At 56.6% G+C, this 18,632-nt stretch overlaps 7 protein-coding genes across 7 annotated transcripts; 4 read left to right on the plus strand and 3 right to left on the minus strand.

The window, feature by feature from the left end:
• Window positions 1-998: 998 nt before the first annotated feature.
• Window positions 999-2,419, plus strand: EsH8_VII_000559 (uncharacterized protein; the record flags this gene model as incomplete). The annotated part of the gene is made up of 4 exons (XM_083270692.1): window positions 999-1,329; window positions 1,392-1,819; window positions 1,899-2,068; window positions 2,122-2,419. The coding sequence occupies 4 exons, from the start codon at window positions 999-1,001 to the stop codon at window positions 2,417-2,419; spliced, it is 1,227 nt and encodes a 408-aa protein (XP_083128249.1).
• A 486-nt stretch (window positions 2,420-2,905) lies between these two features.
• EsH8_VII_000560 (Zn(II)2Cys6 transcription factor) lies at window positions 2,906-5,395 on the plus strand (the record flags this gene model as incomplete). The annotated part of the gene is made up of 4 exons (XM_083270693.1): window positions 2,906-3,192; window positions 3,248-4,043; window positions 4,103-4,354; window positions 4,427-5,395. The coding sequence occupies 4 exons, from the start codon at window positions 2,906-2,908 to the stop codon at window positions 5,393-5,395; spliced, it is 2,304 nt and encodes a 767-aa protein (XP_083128250.1).
• Window positions 5,396-5,656: 261 nt separating this feature from the next.
• Window positions 5,657-6,539, minus strand: EsH8_VII_000561 (dienelactone hydrolase; the record flags this gene model as incomplete). Its single annotated transcript, XM_083270694.1, has 3 exons — window positions 5,657-5,983; window positions 6,043-6,424; window positions 6,490-6,539. 3 exons carry the CDS (start codon window positions 6,537-6,539, stop codon window positions 5,657-5,659), a joined length of 759 nt encoding a protein of 252 aa, XP_083128251.1.
• A 420-nt stretch (window positions 6,540-6,959) lies between these two features.
• On the plus strand, window positions 6,960-7,843 carry EsH8_VII_000562 (uncharacterized protein; the record flags this gene model as incomplete). Its single annotated transcript, XM_083270695.1, has 2 exons — window positions 6,960-7,334; window positions 7,388-7,843. The coding sequence occupies 2 exons, from the start codon at window positions 6,960-6,962 to the stop codon at window positions 7,841-7,843; spliced, it is 831 nt and encodes a 276-aa protein (XP_083128252.1).
• Window positions 7,844-8,839: 996 nt separating this feature from the next.
• On the minus strand, window positions 8,840-11,170 carry EsH8_VII_000563 (J domain-containing protein; the record flags this gene model as incomplete). Its single annotated transcript, XM_083270696.1, has 1 exon — window positions 8,840-11,170. The coding sequence occupies one exon, from the start codon at window positions 11,168-11,170 to the stop codon at window positions 8,840-8,842; it is 2,331 nt and encodes a 776-aa protein (XP_083128253.1).
• Window positions 11,171-12,201: 1,031 nt separating this feature from the next.
• Window positions 12,202-14,162, plus strand: EsH8_VII_000564 (Zn(II)2Cys6 transcription factor; the record flags this gene model as incomplete). The annotated part of the gene is made up of 4 exons (XM_083270697.1): window positions 12,202-12,675; window positions 12,749-13,177; window positions 13,230-13,376; window positions 13,446-14,162. The coding sequence occupies 4 exons, from the start codon at window positions 12,202-12,204 to the stop codon at window positions 14,160-14,162; spliced, it is 1,767 nt and encodes a 588-aa protein (XP_083128254.1).
• Window positions 14,163-15,916: 1,754 nt separating this feature from the next.
• Window positions 15,917-18,305, minus strand: EsH8_VII_000565 (WD40-repeat-containing domain protein; the record flags this gene model as incomplete). The annotated part of the gene is made up of 5 exons (XM_083270698.1): window positions 15,917-16,517; window positions 16,570-17,659; window positions 17,714-17,947; window positions 18,004-18,106; window positions 18,186-18,305. The coding sequence occupies 5 exons, from the start codon at window positions 18,303-18,305 to the stop codon at window positions 15,917-15,919; spliced, it is 2,148 nt and encodes a 715-aa protein (XP_083128255.1).
• Window positions 18,306-18,632: the final 327 nt, after the last annotated feature.

The raw sequence follows: 18,632 nt of genomic DNA on the forward strand, positions 1-18,632 counted from the left end.
TAACATGATGCCAGTTGGTTGTTAGTAGCAAAGAGCCACACCCCTGTTGACAGACTGCAATACCCTAGTAATTCTTTCCGACTGCGTAGGCGGAACACCCGTTTCTGTTAGGAACTTATCGATATATCTTATCATACAGATTGCCCATCTTGATCCATACAAACAACCCCATTGGTGTTGACCGAATCGGAAAAAAACCCCAATTTGAATAGCTGTTATTTTGGGGTAACCACCAGGTCAGGGGTCATTACTCATGTCTCAATCGCTTCCACGAAGGAGAAATGTCATAGCCATCCTATAACACACTTTACCTCTTCGGCCTTCATCCAAAATTTGACCAAGTGTGCAGGGAACGCAACCGGTCGCATATTGATTAGAGAATTCAGAGCTTCCTACTTGATGGTGGCAGAACAGTTCAATTGCGATTGATGGCTCTTCAGCTCAGCTGGTCCTCCACGGCAGTACCATAACTCGCTCCTGTTCCTGACTAGTGTAAAGCGGATGCTGCAGATCCCACTGGATCGATCGTATGGCACGTTTGACCCAGATCAGAAATTCCCAGCTCCAACCGAGAAGTAATTTATCCGACTCCTGCATCTAACGGGGGTATGCAATGGCGTGACACGGCGATTGACCCCGTATCACGGAACTTCCGATCGGAACGGAATGCACCTCTTGGCATTGTTAACAATAGTGCAGCACTATGCAATGCGGTATCTTCATGAGCTTATCGGCTTCACTAGGCTTATCAGCTTCAAAGCTTTCCGACTTCACAGGCGTATCGGCTTCATGCGCTAAGGAATAGGGTTTATGTCTTTTATTCACTTATCTAAACATCGAAATTTAGATGGTGATGTCTGTCCTGATAAGTGTCGGCTTGTATATCTTGCTCTACTTGGATAGCGACGGCAGAGGACTTGAGAAGTAGCTAAGCATACCACGATACCTTCCGTGCAATACACCCCAACGAGCATCAAACTTGGCAAAACCTGACCAGCATGTACGCGGATATCAGCAAGCCCCCTGCAGCATTGCCACATGCCGAGCCTCAACACGTTGGCGAAGGCGTCACCCTCCTACCGCCACTCTCACGCAGGGGCCATGGTCCAGGCCTCATCATTTTACAGGACAACTCGACGCAGCACCTTGACATTATTGACGGAGTCCCGTCTGCTCTGATCAAGTGGGCAGAAGAGGGTTACACAGTGGTGGAGATCCAAGCAAATGCATTGACTCAGGCGAAGAATGCCTCGGAAGTCTTTCAGGACTCCCTGAAGGCTTTGCAAGATTGTCCCAAGCTTGAGCCGGGGAAGAAGATTGGCATCGTCGGTATGTTTTCCGTCTTGTCTTTCTTTTGCGAGTCTGAGCATTCAGGCTGAGCAAAGTTATAGCATTTGACCCTGCGTTGTGGAACCAGTTCGCCGGAGTAATTAGCACCTCGTCGGAGATCGCGGGCGGTGTTGTCTATGCAAACTCGGCCGACGAAGGCACCCTTGAAAAAGTTGACATCCCCGTGCTATGCCATCTGGCTGGCAGCCCGGTTTCTCAGAGCAAACCTCTTGCCGGTGTGACTACCTACAGATACACCAAAGCCAAGTCTTTTCGCCTGGCGACGCCGTTTCATGGCGACTTTGACTATTGGGCAGAGTCCCTGTCTCACACCAGGAACCTGACGTTTTTGAAACCGCTCATTGGCGGGCCTTACTTTGACCTGGAGTATATTTGGGATGAACACACATACTACGAATTTGCAGACCGGTCTGTTGAACACACAATGAGCACGATGGTCGATCAGCCCTACGTTAATCACGTACCTACTGTAAGTTAATGCCCGACACAGAAGAGTTGGGTGGAGACCCATGCGCAAGACTGGGTGGCTGGCTGATGAGTTTTTGCAGATGACTGGTGGAATCGGGCGCGAGTCATTGACCCAGTTCTACCGGAACAATTTCATCTTCAACAACTCAGAGGACACGGAGCTGGAACTCATAAGTCGGACGATTGGCATTGACCGCGTTGTCGATGAATTCATCTACAAATTCACGCACGACTCGGTTGTAGACTGGCTGTAAGCAACCTTGCGCTACAAGTCGAATTCGTGGCTAACTTTGCTATGCGCAGCGTGCCCGGAATACCGCCCACGTTCAAGAAAGTGGAGGTGCCGTTCACCGCCGTGGTGAACATCCGTGGCGATCGCCTCTACCACGAGCACATTTCATGGGATCAAGGAACTGTGCTTGTTCAGCTTGGCTTGATGCCCCAGTATCTTCCTTTCCCTTACCCCGTAGAAGGCCAGAAGGACGGAGAGTCTTTTGAGTATCGAGTGCCGGTGACAGGTACCGAGACGGCAGACAAGATGAGGGATCGCAACTCGGTGGCATCGAACAACATGTTCAGCTATCAAGTGCGCAAAAGATAGAAAGATAGGGGTGTCGGGCAGCGCACCGGCCGCTGTGGAGTAATTGCCGGGCCAATGGTGCACTAGGGACAAGAGTCAGCTTGGGGGTAGTCCCCAAAAACTGGTTGGCTACAGCCCGTGCCGCTAAGATGATAAGAGCAATCAATCCTACATGGACCGGGGAGATAGAGGGGGGTTATCTGGATCAAGCCAGTCACGGCAGCCCTCCCATTGGTACTCCGCATCGATGCACACATGTCATTAATTAAGGGGTCCCCAGTCTCCAGCCGCGCCTGGCACCTGGGAGGTTTAGCTATCAGGAGACATCTAGGTTCATTCTTCATCCGTTTGTTTTCAGTTCGATTTATGTTTTTTATCTTGCCACATTGTCCCCCGCCAGTGCCTACACCCGCTGCGTGTGTGTATATGTGTTAAGCGAAACAGCCCTCGTATCTGCGTAGAACCCGGCACGCTTTGTTGACTGCGTCGCGAAGCAGAGGAGGCACCATGGCCCAAGTCAAGGAGGGACGAGTGATGAAAAGACTGCACATCCAAAACGGGGACACAGGCCGGCGACGTGCACCGTATGCGCTGCGGGCATGCGACGCCTGCCGCCGCCGCAAGGGAAAATGCGACGGGCGGCAACCATGCAGGTACTGCGCAGGCCGTAAACAGACTTGCAGCTTCGACAGCGTCTTTGTGCCCGATGAGTGGCCAACATCGTCAGAGGTCACCAACGCAGACACAACAGAGGGTCGACATCAGCCAACCCGAGATAGCTCGTCGATATCAAGGTATGCCATGGTGATCCGGTCGCGTCGACCTCGCCTAATCAAGACACTGTTATAGCAACCAGGACACTATCATGGAGCTGCTATCTAGTCTCCAAGATCAACTGAACAGTCTGGCGTCCCGTGTCCACACTCCCAACCACACCAAGTCAAGTACATCGTCCCCAGCCTTTGGGACGTACAACAGCAATCCTGAGGATTTCCTGTCGGGCCTCGTCGCCGATGCTAGTGTCATTGAAGATTGCCTTACCTCCCTGGCGCAGACATCGCATACTCCACAGGGCTTTTACGGACTGCCAAGCCCAGATCAGAGCGTGAACGCCCCACAATCTCAAGTCCCTCGAGACAGCAATTCCAGGACACCACCCAAGCAATCTCATTTAAGCCTTCGCGGCGATGATGGTATGGGGAACATGGTGGCTATCACCCAGAACGATGGCCCTTTCGAAGCCATCCAGGTCCATCATAGAGGAGAGGATTCCCAGCTTGTACGTTTTCGGTCATTGATCAGCCTTGAAGAAGCTACTCGATTACTGGGCGTGTATCAAGAGGTTATAGGAGAACTTCATCCGATCGTGGATATTGTTGAAATCATCAACCGGACCCGGTCCTGCTATGCAGATGAAAACTCTACGGGCTGGGAAATGTTGATTGGGAGCGCAGAAGCACCCTCGGACGAGGATCTTCTTATCCTGAATCTGGCTTTTGCGATTGCACTACACGCCGACTCAACCCCGGAAAGTCCAAACACGAGTACCGAAGCCCTCATCATGGATAGCATTGAAAACGCTGTCAACAAGAGGCTTGCTGCCCCTTCGACGAGCTTCAAACAAATCAAAATAGTATTATTGAAGGTATATCATCACAACCTTTTCCTCATTCACGTAACCTTCAGCTAACAAAAGGATGCTAGGGTTGTTATGAGTTCTTCAACGACATGCCGCAAGTCGCCTGGCGAATGTGCGGTGCTGCGGGGCGTATGTTGATGGAGATTGGGCTCCATTCTGGCAAGGGACTAGACCGCATGCTAGATTCCGAAAGTCAACGCTCAGAGCTTTGCACCCTTCTGTCCAGCATTTTCATCCTTGATCGACAATGGAGCGCCGCGAGTGGTCTCCCAGCAAACTTTCACGACTCCAGTTTCACCCCCGTCAAAACGATATCGGTAAGTACAGCGATGTGCATCTCCTACTTCCTGCTGAGATTGTGTACACTAACAAAGAATAAAATAAACCAGGCCGAGCATCCATACCTCAAGGCAATGCTCTCGTTAATACGCGTGAGCAACAAGTTCAGCGAGCCCATCTCCCAGGCCGTGGAAGCACAGCGATATGATGACGAGGATGACTTTGAGGTCTTAAACTTCCAAATCGAGCGGTGGCGGAAGAGAGCTATCGGGGATTACTCTCAAACCCATCCGCAGGCATGGCTTACGAGCCTTCCGAGGCAGCCGCCATCGTGGACAATCCTGTTGCATCTCCGGGCCGAAATCATACGTAGTTTTCTGCTCAAGCCATGGTTCCTCCCGCGGTCGGATACTCGGACGAGTAAGAAGTACCTCCAGCCCGCCATAGAACTTCTCTTCGACACCTGCGATATTCTGTACGCTCTGAACGCCACGACGGATATATATCGCAAGCAACATCCTTACTACCAGGACTTGCTGGCTTCAGCATCAGCACTAGGTTTCGTGTTGACGGCATCCCTCGAGCAGAACAAAACAACTCTGTTGGTTAGTCTGACGACAGATCTGGCCGACCACATGGGCCGCAGCTATGAGTTGGCCGTAGCTTTGGCAGCCAGCTATGTGACGAGGTCAAAATCCGCCCGGAAGTTGTCAGACAAGCTATCGGAGGTTCGAGGGAACTTGATAGGTCTCGGAATGCTGAGTTACTCCAGTCCCGCGGAGACGGTCAATAGGGGAGATGTCTTGGGGAGTAGTAAGGAGGGATTTCCCAGGGCAAACACAGCAAGAACTGCTCAGAAGATGGCTACCATGCCTCACCAAAACTCTCAGGAGTCTCAAAGTGGACAAGGGCGCTCTCCGTTCCTCGACGGTTGTGCTACTGCCGATACGGGAATGGGGAGCCCTACCGGCGCTGATTTGGGTACTGCATATGAGGCAGAGTTGGAATGGGAAGAGACATTTCAGTCCCAATGGCCGCTTGTTTCCATGGGTAATATGTCTTCAGGGGGTATATTTTAGGTCCTGGGTTGATAGAGGTTTTGTTCGTGAGATATGTGCATTAGTTGCATTATAATACCCCCGTCTTTCATCCTTCACCGCGCGTTACGCATCTCACTGTGGTCTCGTCCGCTCGGACGGTGACTTGTGTGCTTCTTTGAATCCATGCTTAATTCCGGGGAATCATCGGGGCGCTGGAAGGAGGGCATTAGGCATTCATTTCGTAAAGCGATCCCCTCAAGAAACCCGTGCATTCGCCGCCCGCGTGCCTATCAACTGCATTTAGCTGACTTGGAAATACCGCCCAAACCAAGTTACTGCCTGCTGAAAGGCTTGCTCCTTTGCAAACCTTTGCTTTTCTTCTTCGAGATTGCCGCGCACAGCAAAACCGTGCTGGACGCCGGAGAACAGGTTGATTTGGTAGTCTTGTTTGGTTTTGCTCAGGATGGCCTCGCTCTCGTGGCGTTTGTCGGCCGGGAAGAGGTCGTCGAACTCGGCTGCCGCAATCGACAGCGGCCCGGTGATTGCAGCCAGCTCCTCGGCTTCCACGAAAGACGGGTGGGCAATGAACCCGCACTGAATGCCGCTCTTGAAATGGCGAATGGCGAACTGGGGACGTCACATCAGCATGCCTCGAACCGTGGTTGGTGGGACCGGGAAGAACCAACCTTCGCCCCGAAACAGTACCCGGCCGCTCCAATCTTCGTAATGCCGATAGACTTGAGGTAGTCTATTCCAGATACTACTATTTTGTCGATTACTTCGGTTGTGTGGGGGTTTTGCCCATCTGATCCCTCGTTGAGCCACTTCATGATGTCGAACCCCTCGGGCATGTTCAACGGCGCCGGGTCATCGTTGAACAAGTCAACCACTAGACATGTGTATCCCTCGCGAGCAAAAGCGTCGGCCATGAGTTTGCTGTTCTGCCATATTCCGATGATGTCTGGAATATACAAAACCGCCTGCTGGGGCTTTTCCTCATTGGCCGGCACGGCCAAGTACGCGTTGATTTTGCCATCGATTTGGATTATCTTCCCTTCCGGAACCCCACTACTATCGGTCAGTAACCATCCAGCAAATCAACTGACGGAGTTTGAGGCGATGTAGATGCGTACTGGTGGAGTTTGCCGACGGTGCAGCATGCAGCTGGCGTGTGGGAGGCCATTGTTTCGGAGACCAAAGTTGTGTGGTTCGAATCGAAATCGGAATTCCAGCAGATTTGCAGATTAGAGATAAGACACAATTCACGGCATTGGCTTCTGCATCTTAGTGGTATATAGAATGCACAGATAATTATGCCGACAAAAACCTTGAGTCAAGAGCTGTCGGAAACAATCGGTGCCCGGCTGGGGTCCCGCCAGCTTCGGAGCTTCCGTAGTGCGGTACGGAATACGGGACCCACTTTCCGAAGGTAGGAATCAAATGCGGGAGAAGTGCTCCGACTAGCATGATAAGAATGAGGGAAGCGGGACAGCTGCGCTCTCGTGAAGCCAGTGCCTTTTCTCTTTTCGGAAGTCTTCACAGTACCGCACCTATCAAAATCTCACCAGGGTTTATTATTTTTTTTTATTTTTTTACGCCCAAGATGCCGTCCGACCACCTAGATGATGTTCGGCCAATGTTCGAGCTCCGCGGCCGCAACTACATCGTTACGGGCGGAGCTCAAGGCATCGGGTTCGCGTGCACGCGCGCCATCTGCGAGATGGGGGGAAACGTTGCAGTGTTCGATATCCAGGAAAAGCCCGTTGACGAGTTTGGCACCCTCGCGGAGAAGTTCTCCACCAAAGTCATTTACATCCAGACCGATGTCACATCCGAGGACAGCATCAAGGCCGCCGTAGACAAGGTGGTGCAGGAGTTCGGCTCAATCGATGGATGCGTGCCGGCGGCCGGGATTGCCATTGACAAGCCGTTCCTTGAGCAGACTTGGGCCGAGTACAACCGCATCCACGATATCAACGTAAGCCCCCTTTCTGCTTGTCCCCCAAGTCCAACTCCTCACAAGTTATTTAGGTCCGAGGAACCTTTTTCGTCGCCCAGATGGTGGCCAAGCAGATGATGAAGCAAGGCTCGGGAGGTAGCATGGTGTTGCTCGCTTCGCAGTCCGCCCACATTGCACTCCCCGGTTACCGCATGGCTGCGTACAACGCCTCCAAGGGAGCCGTGTTTATGCTCTCCAAGGCTCTGGCCGTAGAGCTGGCACCGCACAAGATCCGGGTCAACACCATCTCTCCGGGATTTGTCGACTCTGAAATGACGCGAAACGTTCGGGCGTCGAAGAGCAAGCGTGAAGGAGAGCAGATGTGGCTCGCCCCGCCCAACCAGCGCCTCAGCACTCAGAACGACCTCACCGGCGCCGTCATCTACCTGCTCAGTGACGCCGCTCGGCATACAACCGCAGCGGATATCCCCATTACAGGTGGACTCCATGCGGGAACTCTAGACGGATTGATTAGTTACGATAAATAACCGGACGTGATTTGATTTCATTCCAGGTCCAGCTTGCATTTGAATCTGATATACGTACGACTCGTCAATATAACTATAGGCTTAAACAAAATTTGGGGGCTGGGTTCTATAAACAACTTCGGAGTTAATACACAGTGTCGGTTCCAATTACATCACAAACATGCGTCACTTGAGCTTCTAGGAAGTGGCAAGTCTAACAGCATAAGACGCTTTCCTAGCCTTCATAGTGACAGGTCTGACCACGTCAGGGTGTTCTTCATGTGAGACATCCATGGTCTCAAGGTCGAAATCAGTATTTAGAGGCTACAGGCAGGTTTCAAGCTGTTGATTCCCTGTAATCATTCTAATTCGATGTGAATGTCGCACCTGGTTGCAGCACCGTCGTAACTGATGGGAAAGCACTTACTGGCCGGAAAGCTTTCGAGGGCCGTTGGCAACCACGATGTTGTTCTCAGCACCAGAGCCGAAAAATTCAGATTAGGAAAATGTGGCCGCGTTCATATTCAGGAGAAAACTGTAGGGAAACTCTTCAAACTCCCTTGCAAGGCTCTAGAAGCATACATCACAAGTCTTTAAGCCACTAGCCCGCTGTCTATAAGGAAACACGCAGGCAATGGCCTGTGCCATGGTGTATTTGAGCATCGCTTGTATTTTGCGGCGCAGATCGGTAGTCAAGGTCGTTTGGTTGATGGACATTGGATAGGAAGTATGGTGGGAGGGACCAATTATCGACGAAGTCGGGGTAAGACCTCCTTCACGAACCCACCCTGTGCACATAAAAATATCCCCAGGAGGGGCTGAACACCCGAAGAATAGGCACGGCCCGGTCGCCCAGAACGATGTAACTTTCGGGAAAGTATTGGAGAATATGCGTATATCATAGTGTTTCGTCTAACTGAAGGCTATATAATCGGGATATATAAATAAGCAAAAAAACACCTTCCCATGCATTCTTCCTCAATGCAGATCGTCAAGCATATTTCATCCAAAACGTCATCATGATAGTTCCCTCCTCGCGTGCGGGAGAACCAGCTCCTCCCGGCCCATGACCTCGACCGTGCCCTCCTTGCCCCTCCAGAGGTACCGCACGTGGAGCGACTTGCGCCTCAGCGGCGCCGGGTCCCAGAAGCCCAGCAGCGAGCCCTTCTTCACGCCGGCCGGGATGCGCAGCCTCCCGTCCTCGACCAGGGCGGCGACGGCGAGGGTGACGTCCGCGACCTCCTCCGCGGCCCAGTCGCCGTCCTCCTTGACGCCGAACTTGGCGCTGAGGATGACCAGGCCGCCCCGCTGGCGCTCGACGCGCTGGCGGGCCTCGACGGACCCCGCCAGCACGACGGCGAGGTCGTCGGCGGCGGCGCGCTTGCGGGCGACGTAGGCCTGCAGGTCGATCTCGGTGGGTGCGGCGCGCTTCGGCCTGGAGAGGAAGTGCTTGGCGGCGAAGGCGAGGAGGGGCACGACGCCGGCGTAGAAAAAGACGGCGGGGCTGTAGTCGGCGCTCGGGGAGAGGAGCAGCGGGATGCTCAGGCGCTGGCTCAGGCGGGACCAGTAGAGGGAGAGGTGCAGGCTGTGCAGGCTGACGCCGAACTCGAGGCCGAGCTTGGAGAAGCGGCCGATGCTCCACAGGTTCCTGACGGCCACGTACCGGTCGAGGAGGGTATTGGAGCACAGCTCCACCTCGACCCTGGTAGGGCTGGGCCCGGGCAATGGCAGATCGCGGCCGTACCTGACGTAGCCCGCGACGGTGTCCGCCGTCAGGGAGGCGGAGACCGTCCACGACCCGCCGCTGCTGACGCTGTTCTCGTGGTCCAGCCCGCGGATGCCGCACTCCCCTCTCGGGGACTCTTCGTGGCCCGTGGACGGCACCCGCTCGGGGGAGGTCGTGTATCCCACCTCGAAGCTTGCGGAGGTCTTCATGGGGAACTCGGAGAGCAGCTGGTTTTTGCTCACCTGGGAGATGTTGGTGAGGAACTTGATCGTTTCGCCGGGCCAGACGCTCCAGTCGCCGCTGTCCGCGATCGCGTAGGCGGTCCCGGCTCCCATCCAGCGGTGGATCCCAACGCCCAGGCGTGGGGGCGCCCGCGTCCATGGCTTCCCGGACCTTACGCTCCCTTCGAGCACTATCGGGTTCGGGTCGTTTGGCAGGTGAATCGGGTGCGACACACGGGCCGTTAATGACGATTCCGGGAGGACCTCGCTTTCCACCTCGATTGCCGTCTTTGTGATGCGGTCTTGGGCGGTCCTGTGGATGACGTCCTGCCGGAACTTGACGCTAATGAGAGGACACGGGCGCTGCTCTGCTAGCTGTATGATGCGCTTCCGAGGTATAGTCAGGGGTAGTAATGGTTGATATCGGTCCGCCAGTAGTGGTAAAGGAACCCGATAGATCTCCTCGACGATGCCGTAGACAGAGCCGGTCAGGGTCAGCTGTGGTGGAGGCAGGTACACCAAGGGCTCCCGCGGCTGGTCGACCTCCTCGCCTTCGTTGATCGCAATCGAGGGCACTCGTTTCGAAGCCGATGTGACACGCTGGCTCAACGGGCTGGCGGTTGCATCAATCAACCGGCCAAGCACCGGGAGGCCGACGGTTACCGAGTGGCTCAGTGTGAAGTCCAAGGGTGCCACGGCAGAGCCCTGGCGAACCGCCTTGGAAGCATCGAAGCGGATACCCAGATCCGACGATGTCTGGACCACATCGGCCGCGCGTTGCCTCAGCTGCTCCTTCCACGACATATCGTATGCATATCGGTAGTCCTCGTCGAGCGGGAACTCGGGCGCAGGGGCCGGGTCCCTCAATCGGCTCGCATCGTATAGCGCTCGTCGGTGCGGATCGATCAGCGTCTCGAAGCCCCTCTGGACTTGGTTGAAGTAGGGTTGTGCCACGCCGTGCAGGTTCTCCGGGAGGCCGTCCTTGTGCAGGTACAGCAGCAGCCGGTGGTATGCCCTTCGAATCTGGTCCGGGGTCACGGTCAGGTCCTTGGCCAGGCACAGCAGATCGTAGTAGTCCCCCTCGACGCCGTCCACGTCTTGCGCCGCGTCCGTGCTCATGGCAATGGTGCTCTCGTCGCCCATGTCGGAGGCGAGGGTCATCCTCTCCAGAATGGACGAAGCATCGTCATCGCCGAACTCGTACTCGAGGCGTGTGGCGGCGAATTGCTCATTGAGGGAGAAGCGCGACGAGGCGGAGCGCAGGGCCTGTTGATAGTTGGTGGGGTGGAAGTGGGAGTAGTCGTCCCATGCGGCCGAGGAGCGGGCGGAGGAGTTTCGCGAGGGCCCGCCGCGAGTTCGGCGGACTCGGAGGCTGCCGGAGCGGCTCGGAGATTCAGCCATGACTGCGGGGGAGGGCAGAGTGTAACGGAGACGGACTGCGGCTGCAACTGCGACTGCGACTGATGCGACGACGATAACGACGAAGCTGCACAAAGGAAAGATGGCAGGTCGGAAAAGAGAGGAAGCAGGCCCATGAGGTTATTACTCACCGGCTCTGTTTACCTCTAGACAAACATGTTGGCCCGCTTGCCCGCCTCGTCGTCCAGCTCACCAAGGGGGCTTTGGGGCTAGGCACAGGGGTCCATCCCGGGCGGGTTTCTTGGTTTCCTGGGGCGGATGTGACTCGCGGAAGTCGGTTTGAGATTCCCATGACAATGACAGGGCATCCCAACCCCACCATCGTTCGACGTGGCCAAGGCGATCCCCAGCTGGGTTACCTAATCCGGGCTGTGCATGGGGGTAGGGGGCTCTGGGAATACAGGTGCGCAATCTGGGTTCGTGGGCAATATCGACTTCGGACCGAACCCTACCACTTTCAGAAGGCGGTGGATGGTTTCTCCTCAAACCTCAAAGGCAGCCCTGGGCTGTTTACGTGGCTGGCTGCCACGGTGATGATTAGCGGACTTATAGTGGTGAGGCGGGAGAAACGGCCCCACTGATTCGGATCGGTCGACCCCTGACGCCGGCAATCGTTCTCGAGTCGGCGGCCGATTTCTTCACGCTTGGCAACCTCCACAAGCAACGAGAGATTGCGCAGTGTAAGGTCGGCGTTCATTCGTACTCATTTCTACAGACACCGAGCCTTCGTCCCTCGTTGGCCTCTGGCCGAAGGATGGCTCAGCGATGTTTGCCCTCATGGGGCACCCCGGTGTCACCGACCCCGCCTCTGCCTGTGGCGCACAAATCCTTTCAACTCGCTAACTTCGCAGCGCCCGTCGCCGGCAGCCAGTTTCGCTACCTCGCTGCGCTGCGCTTTCTTTCATGCAGCAGCAGCCTTACAAGCATCGAATCCAACATCCCCCGCCCCCTCCCGCACCCCTAACAATCATCCGCCGCCGCCATTGCCATTGCCATGAGCTACCCGTAGAGCAATGTCTCTCTTCTTTAGCCCCAGCGACCAGTACGCTCCCGGCGCCAAGGCCCCGCAGGCCTGCGGCAGCTGCAAGCGTCAGAAGCGCAAATGCGACAAGGCGCTGCCAACCTGCGGGTTGTGTACCCGCATGGAGCGCCAGTGCGACTACGCCGAGACGCCCCAGCCCGGCCCCACGGCCGACGACTTCGCCGCCCTGCAGCTGAAGCTCCTCGAGCTCGAGAGCCGCCTCCGCCACAGCGATGGCACTCCCAGCTCCTCCGTGAACGGCGCACCGGCCGCCGGATCTGACTCGGCGCTGGGCTCTGGCGGCAGTGTGGGGGAGACCCCGCCTACCGCCCCCGTATACACGCCTCTGGAGCCGCTCTGGGAGCAGCAGACCGCCGCCCAGTACCCCCCGGACGTGTTCCTTGACATAACAGCCTTCGATTGCATGAATCTGTCGCTGCCGAAACCCGTGATTGACATCCCAGTCGTACGTGACATGCCCCACCTCTCCGTAAAAGGATTTTGATAACGGCCACTCTGAACTGACACTCCCCGTCCAGGAAGTCTTGGAGCAGCTGGGCGATGGCAACGCGATCCAGCAGCTCGTCGGCGAGTACTTCGCCACCATCCACGCCTCGCTGCCCATCGTGTCCAAGAAGCGCATGCACATGGGCCACGCCCTCGGCCAGGGCGGGCCCGACCTGGCCATGCTCTTCCTGGCCATGAAGCTCGCGACCACGCAGCCGGCGGACGGCGTCGCCGCCGCCCACCACGCCATCTACAGGACCGCGAAGCGTTTCATGTCCTCGCTTGAGCACGGCGGCGCGACGTCCCTGATGGTGCTGCAGTCCATGGTGCTGATCGCCTACTTTGAGTTCGGCCACGGGATATACCCGTCGGCCTGGACCACCGTCGGCGCGTGCGTGCGCTTCGTCGATTTCCTCGGCCTGCCGAGGTTCTACGAGGGAAACATCCTGCTAAGCTCGCCCGTACAGTACCGATTTCCCCGGCGCATGTTAGACCCACACTGACTTGACCCAGACGACGTGGACGGAGTTGGAAGAACGGTCACGGACATGGTGGGCCGTCATCGTCCTCGATCGTGTCATCTGCCTCGGCAACAAGAAGCGCTACCTGTCGCCCGAGCCCGAGGAGAACGAGATATTCCCAGTCGACGACGAGGCATGGGTATGCCCTCTCTGCCCACTCCCCCCCCCCTAAACCCCTAATAACAATACACTGATCCCCCAAATCCAGGACGAAGGCCGCGTCGGCCGCGCAGTCCACCGCCACGTCTCGCAGCAGCCCGCGGACACCCCGTCCTTCTTCTCCTCCCTCTGCCGCGCCGCCCTGCTCGCCGGCAACGTCATCACCCACGTCCGCCGAGCGACCCTGGACCGCAAACAGAACCAGCCCGCATGCGCCGCGCAGCACGTCGCCGAGGCAAACTCCCTCTCGGACGCGATCTCGTCGGCGGTGGACCGCCTGCCGCGGAGCCTCGCCTTCCTCGCCCCGCGCTGCGTCCTGCTGTCGGCCGGGGTCCTCCTGCACGACTTCTACTGCTGCCCCGTTCCCATGGACGGCCGCATCCGGCCCCCGGAGGAGATAACACAGCAGTTCCGCTCCGTCGAGTTGCTGCGCGCCATCAGCGACGACGTCGCCGCCCTGTCCGAGGAGCTGCTCTCCCTCGCCCTTGCGGCGGAGAAGGACGACGAGGGCGGCGGCGGCGGCGGCATCGGCGCCATGAGCCCCCTGGTCCTGGACGCGCTGTACGGCGCCGCAAACACCTTCGCGTGGCTGGTCAGGGAAGAGGGCCCGGCGGAGAACGAGGACAAGCTGGAAGTCATCAAGCGGTGCCTCGCGCGGCTGGGCGCGCGGTGGAGGCTGGCGGGCGAGTACGGGCGGATGCTGGAACAGCAGGACATGGCGTTCATGATGCAGGAAAAGGGGCACCAGATGGTGCGCTACACATGACGGGCGCCTTCGACGAATACGTGTCAAGGTTGGAGAGGCGACTGGGCCGACAGGGCGGCACCTTGATGGAGCGGACCCGAGCCACGCCGCGCCGCACGTACTCACTCCCGCCTCACCTTGAGCCACCGCCACGCGAGGCAGGAACCGTGGTATATGAACGACGTTATTGTCAGAGATGTCATAATCTGGGGAGGGGACGCCCTCCTCGGCCGCAATAGCCGAGCGGAATACAACTGGTAGAAAACTGCCCGGGGTTTTCATAGGCGGAGTTCGGACCCCCTGGGTTCGAACGGAGCTGAACTTTTTGTCTCCTTTTTTTTTTTTTTTACCACTATCAAGGAATTTTTTTTTCTAACCTTGTGATTCACAATCTTCAATTAACTTGTCCTGTATACTGGTATGAGGTGTTCTCGTATACGGCAGAGTGAGAAAGCATGCGGTTTTGAGGAAGTCGCGACCGAAGCTGTGACGTGTGGTGAGTGACGATATGAGTTTGGTGTTTTTGTAAGAGCAACCCCCCCCCCTCCCCTAAACATCATCTAGGGTACAGACGTGAAATCTTTGTTCAGTGACACTCTCTTCTTCGTCATGAATGAATTCCCTTTTTGTCCATTTTTCGTGATACAATTTGCCCATACGCTGCAGGACATACGCTGCAGGGGAATCAGTTTTGCTCAGTTCGACACAGACCTCCACCCCTTCCTGCTTATAAACCCAATAACCGCCTCATCCCTCAAAACCTCGGTCCCCGCCAGACCCGTCACGAAGCCACTCTCCACCTCGAGCCCTCTGACGTAGAACGGAACAGAAGGCTCCCACTCTCACCACGGTCGCCGCCGCCGCCACCCCCCTTTCGAACCCCCTTAATCGGCCTCAAATTCAACACATACAACTCAGGGAGCGTCCTCCCGAATAGCCTCACCCGGATCTTCTTCTCCCTGAAAGCCTCGCCAATTTCTCCTGCCTCAATGCCCCCGGCCCCCTATCCCCATCACCTTCATCCCCCCACTGCCCTCCAGAACCACGATCGACCCCAGCACCCACCTCCCCGAGACCGCGGGGCGCTTATGTCGTCGTGATTTCAAGTCGCCATCCCAGATTGCGCTTCTTGATGAACGGGTTCACCATAAAACCCGGGCTAAGTGATCGTTTCGATACCATAACGCGCTCACGAAGGTCCGATGGGAAGGCAAGGGTAGGGTGAGATTACTATAGCTGCGTTAACTGATGCGGACAACGAGCACGAGCGAGCTCTCTCACACAACCCTCAGTTCAACCATATCGACCATTCACTTTTCCCGTGTTTCCCCAACTGTCATTCGACGTTTTGAATGATCGACTGTATTTCAACTAGGATCTTCCAATTATCGTTGCATGGGCCAGCCATTTGCTTTTACCAGCATTCGGCGTCACTTCGTGGTTGCCACTCGGCAGCTCAGTCTCCCCCGCACGTTCATAAGAGTAGCAAAAACAATATCTATATCAACGGGGCACTTCACTCCAACGGACAAGAGACATATCGCCACAAAGTCCTTGTTATACCCTAGCAACGCCATGCCATGCAAACAAATTCGTTCGCGAGTGCTACCTTCGCGAGTATCCGTTAATACCTCTCTGTCCCAGCCCAGGCTTCCATCGCCCATCGGAGCTCGCAATATTTGCCTCAGTTCCATGTTCTCCAACCAAGCAACGCTTTTTCTCCATGATTAATTGTACAAGACAGGTTCGAACACGCATACAGCAGCTGGTGCATCTTACGGTTTCTGCTCCACCAGCGTCGGTGCGATTCGTCTCTTCTTGGGCTCGCTGCCCTCCTCCTTCTCGCCTTCACTGGCCTCGCGCTTGGTTCCGCTGGCCGCCGAGCCGCTGGCCGGGTTGGCGGTGGCGGTGGTGCGCGGCGTCTCGGGCGGCGTGGTCATGGGCACCCCGGTGACCTTGGAGTTTGCGACGGCGATGCCCGGTATGCTGCCAACGATCAGAGAGGGATTTGTGACCACGGTCGATGACTGAGTCGCCACAGATGAAGTCGAGTTTGATCGCGCAGGTGACTGCGGTCGCTGGCTGACGAAGCCGGCAGGCGGCGGCGACGGAGCAGTAAACGAACTCGTCGAGTTTCGGTGATGATGCGTCGAGCCATTGGGGAATGGGGATGGGGGAGCGAACACCGAGGTTGGAGCGGGGGTCGGAGTGTTCTGATTTGACGACGATGCCGCTGTGGTAGCCCCGGGCACGGCCGGGTTCTTGGCGGTGGGCAAGTCTCCTTGGTAGATTTGACCCAACTCACCGGGCGAGAAGGACAGAGTCGAGCAAAAGCCGTCAGACGACGAGACCAAAAGAGTCAGTCCGTCACTTGACCTAGATATTCTGTTAGCATTCTGTTTGTCTTGACATATAAAGGGAGCCTTACCAAGCCAGATCTGTGAATGTTGCACAGTGGAGGTTGCTGACAATGCAGATGGGCGTCTGCTGCTGTGAATCATAGAGAAGAACAGAGTCTTGGGTTGCGACAGCGTAAATCATCCTGTACGGCAAGGCAAAGGCTGCCTTCGGGCCAGGGGTGGAAACGTTCGCCTCGGCCTTGTTCGAAGGGGTAGAACTCGACTCGGGGGCGGAGGTGGGCGGGGGAGGCGGCTCCATAACCGAGGTGGCCGCTCCTGGCTTCGAGACTGGTTCTGGCAGCGCCGGGATCGGATCCTCAGAGGACGAGGTGTCGATCGTGATATGTTTTGTGACAGGAGGTGACGTCCGCAATGTGTAAAAGACAGGCGAGCACTTGACCACCACTGACGGCTTCTTGTGGCCGGGCAGGTGGGCAATGGGAGCCTTGTTGATCCCGCCTCTCGTGTAGATGTAGACGGTGTTGGTGACTTCAAAGGTTGGCTTCGCATTGCCCTCGGAGGCGTACTGGGTTTGGTACTGGCCGGAGGGGGTCAGGAGAAGACTACCATCTGGTGTAAAGGTGAGGCGTCGGAAGAAGGAAGACAGGGTCTCGTTGGCGTACAGGGTCGAGTTCTTCATGCCGAGGCCGCCTGAGGGGTGGGGCTTCGGCGATGGTTCCAAGGGCATGACGGCCGGCAGAGGCATAGACGGAGCGGGAGATGGGGAGCGTCTGGACGAGAAGGAGGATCGCCTGCTATGGCTGATGACACTCGGGGGGTTCATTGGCAGCGCCATGGACGTGGGAGTTCCGGGAGCGGACGGGACCGGGGAGCCTATGGCCTGCTCAACGGTAAGATGGGTCCTCATGCTGAAGTCCGGGGGCGCAGGGCTGCTCGAGGATATGCGCCGAGGCGGCAGATCGCTCTTGCTGTGGCTCGCAATCTTGGAGGGCTTGTCATCGTGGTTGCCGCTGAGGGTATGCTGGCCATCCTTGGTCTTCAACGAATATATATGGACCGATCGGTCAGACGACTGGGTTGCGATGTACTCGTTCAGGGGATCCCACGCAACGCCCTGGACGTAATGGCTGTGCTCGGCGATCTGACGGACAAGAGTTCCTGATTGGGTCAGACAACAGAGCGGAAGCGGAGGGGTCAGCGGAACAAACGTACCGGAGCTGGCATTGTAGATTCGAGCAATATTGTCCATGCTTCCGATGATGAAGTAGGAGCTATCAGGAGACCAGGCAAGGTCGTATATCTCGGACCCGCTAGACCGACACATGTGCTTCGTCCGCCAGGTCTCCTTGTCCTCGAGGCCCTCGTTGCCAAAGGCAGGGCCGCTGTGCTCGGACATGACCCAAATGATGACGTTTCCATCGTCGCCGGCGGAGGCAAGAATCTCGCCTGGCAGAGGAGCAGTCAGCGAATGCAAGAAGAGTCAGCTGGAGGTGACTTCAAACCTTTGGGGGCCCATCGGACGACGTTAACTGCTTGGGTGTGCTTCGTCAAGGTCGACAGGTAGTCGACTTTTCGATCATCTCCGTCACTCTCGACCTTCCAAAGCTGGAGTTCGTGTCAGCCTCGGCAGGGCACCCGTAGACAAGGTGGAATCCACCGTCGGCGGTTCAGAAATTTGACGTACTCTCACGTTGTTGTCTCCTCCGGCAGTGGCCAAGCGGCCTTTGCCGTGCGGCTCGAAATGGGCCGAGTAGACGGGGGCATTCTGGTCGTGCCAATTGATGATAAGCGGCGTGCTCTTCATCTCGACTGTGTGTTTATACGGCCGTCTCGAGACATGTGCGGGATCGGGGGGTTCGGGAGATGGTTGTGATGGGCTCGTACGATGCTTGGGCGGGTAGGTGGTGGACGTTGGTGAATGTGGTGGATGTTCCCGAGGAGCTTATCGGCGGCGATTTGGTTCGTCGATGCGAGCCGGGAAGCTTCGTGCTGCGTTCGAGGTGGGATAAGGTAGGATGGGGGGCGGGCAGGCGGCAGAGGTCGGTCGAGCTTAGCTCAGTAGCTTGCTCGGAGGTGGGTGGTTGGTTGGTTGGCGGTTGGTGGCAGCTCTCGCAAGCGATATGCGACTGCA

Source organism: Colletotrichum jinshuiense, chromosome 7, assembly GCF_051148585.1.
Source record: "Colletotrichum jinshuiense chromosome 7, complete sequence".
NCBI lineage: Eukaryota > Fungi > Ascomycota > Sordariomycetes > Glomerellales > Glomerellaceae > Colletotrichum > Colletotrichum jinshuiense.